Source organism: Gekko japonicus, unplaced genomic scaffold, assembly GCF_001447785.1.
Source record: "Gekko japonicus isolate JY-2015 unplaced genomic scaffold, Gekko_japonicus_V1.1 scaffold4415, whole genome shotgun sequence".
NCBI classification, from domain to species: Eukaryota; Metazoa; Chordata; class Lepidosauria; order Squamata; family Gekkonidae; genus Gekko; species Gekko japonicus.
Genome location: NW_015163219.1, coordinates 82,474 through 85,001, shown reverse-complemented (window position 1 = coordinate 85,001; position 2,528 = coordinate 82,474). Strand labels below are relative to the sequence as shown.

The 2,528-nt window shown below is 48.5% G+C and overlaps 1 protein-coding gene across 1 annotated transcript in view; it reads right to left on the bottom strand.

Annotated features, from left to right (window-relative positions):
- Window positions 1–1,455: 1,455 nt before the first annotated feature.
- The window catches only part of LOC107106959 (fibroblast growth factor 19-like), an 8,707-nt gene continuing 7,634 nt past the window's right edge, over window positions 1,456–2,528 (bottom strand). The window contains exon 3 of the mRNA XM_015407176.1: window positions 1,456–1,752. Coding sequence (XP_015262662.1) covers window positions 1,456–1,752 — 297 coding nt within the window. The remainder of the gene's footprint in view (window positions 1,753–2,528) is intronic.

Genomic DNA, 2,528 nt, shown 5'->3' with positions numbered 1-2,528 from the left:
GGCACTGTATTAAAGGTTTCCTAGAAAAAGTGAGTTTCGATAAAGACAAACATTTTGAAGAGTGAGGTGGCTGTGATAACGTTAACATACTTATATTCTAATTGGTAAGATGCATTAACCACTTTGCCCTTAAAACCATCTGAGTGCCATTCACAGCAGCTAGTGTCTACTTGGGGGTGGCCCCCTACTCCCAATTTAATATTCATGATCTACCCTGCCCAGAAACTAATTTACGAATTGGGCCTCGGAATCCACTCTAACATCAACCTCTTTGACTGATCAAACTCATAACTGTGTCTTAGTTTTTAATGTTGTTCTTGAGGGGAAAAGACCACAAGAGAAGAGAAGAAGAGATTGGATTTATACCCCGCCCTTCACTACCCAAAGGTGTCTCAGAGCGGCTTACAAACTCCTTTCCCTTCCCCTCCCCACAACAGACACCCTGTGAGGTAGGTGGGGCTGAGAGAGCTCTTGACAGAAACTGCTCTGTTTTCAAGAACAGCTCTTATCAGAACTATGGCTTGCCCAAGGTCATCCAGCCAGGTGCAAGTGGAGGAGTGGGGAATCAAACCTGGTTCTCCCAGATTAGAGTCCGTGCACTTAACCACTACACCAAACTGGCTCTCTTTTTTAAATAAGGGATATACCGGCTGCTTCAGAGACATGGCCGGTATGGTGTAGTAGAGCCATGTTCAATTCCCCACAGCCATTATGTCTACTGGCAGACCGTGGGCCAGTCATTCTCGCCCCCCAGCCTAATTTGCCTCAGAGAGTGAGTAAAATGGAAGATGAGGCAACTGTGTATACTGCTCTAACTTCCTTGGAGGGATGGTGGGATGAAAATATTTAAAATATAGCTCCAGGCAAAAAGTATATCTACGCCGCAGACTTAAAATAGGTTTAATAGTGATTTCCTTTCTGGAACCAGACATAAATATGCAAAAAATAATATACATACATTTCTGTATAAATAACCACATATAAATTATTTTCTGGCAATAACGTCTTCTCATTCAGCCTCCCCTCTCTTTCTACTGCCTCCAACCTCCAATAAATAAGCACAAAATAAATAAGTTATTTTAAATAGATAGAAAATAGAAATAAAAAGCCGGCAAAACTAACATCAACAGAAGATCGCCACCCAAAAATGCAGTCCGACGAAATAAGAATTTTGCCTCCATCGATGTGGAATGTTCCCGGCATCTCCCTCGTGTACATCATTTGCACGTGTCATCGGACAGTTTGGGGAATCGGGAGTCCACAGAACAGAGCAACAATATCAATCATTAATGTCAAGTGCAGCTAATAAAGTCCACTTTCTCTCTTACCCCGCCCCTGCTCTGACTTTGAATTGCTTTATTCGCACTTTTTACTGCAAAAGCAGCTCGAGCATCCAAGCTCTAAAAAAGTCTGTCTTTCAAGTCTGGCATCACACACCCCAGGAGTCCTTGGCCATCAAAAGACATAACTGGGGCTCATGAAGCCGGGGGCTTGGCCCATCATGCTCAAGGGATCAGCAGACTCGACGTCCAGCTCTTGTTCATAGAAGTCATAGTCAACAAACACAGGGTCGAGAGGGATCCGGTTGACCAAGGGCAAGAACTGGGAGAACGGGGGTAGCTGACGGTTCCGCGATAGGGCCCCCCTCGAGCTGAGGCTGACAGGGATGTCGTAGTGTTCGGAGTAGTAGAGGTTGTAGCCATCGTGGAGGACCGTCTCACGGAAGTTGCACGCCTCCTCTGAGTACTGCTCCTGTGGAGGAAGAGCGACAAGTGAGACAGGGATGCCAGCCTCCAGGTGGGACCTGGGGATCCCCTGGAATTACAGCTCATCTCCAGACCGCAGAGATCGGTCCCCCTGGAGAAGAGGGATGCTGTGGAGGTTGGACTCTGTGGCATTGGACCTCACTGAGGTCCCTCCCCGTCACCAGGTTCCACCCCCAAATCTCCAGGAATTCCCCAGCCTGGATCTGCCAAACCAGCCCACCCATCCCCTACCAGGGGGGCAGCACCTGTCAACCCTAAAGCAAGATGACCCCCTCAGTTAACACCATCCTTCACTGTGCCAGCTATTTTTCACCTTGACTGATGGGGATAAAATCCAAAGGGTCACAGCTCATTCTGTTAGCCACTGTGCTCCCCATAAACCTCCTTCATTCCCAGGAGCATTTAGGGGATTTTTAGGGTTGCCAGCCTCCAGGTGGGGCCTGGGGATCTCCCGCTTTTACAACTGATCTCCTGCTGACAGAGATCAGCTCCCCCTGGAGAAAATGGCTGCTTTGGAAGGTGGTCTCTATGGCATTGTACCATGCGGAGGCCCCTCCCCTCCCCAAACCCCGCCCTCTCCTGGCTCCACCCCCCAAAGTCTCCAGCTATTTTCCAACCCAGACCTGCTCCCATTGCTCACTAGACTGCCTTCTCCTGTAACAGGATCCAGGCATTCATTCTCCTGAACGTGTCACCTAATCCACTGGGCTTAGGGTTGCCAACATCCAGGTGGTGGCTGGGGATTTACTGGGATTACTACTG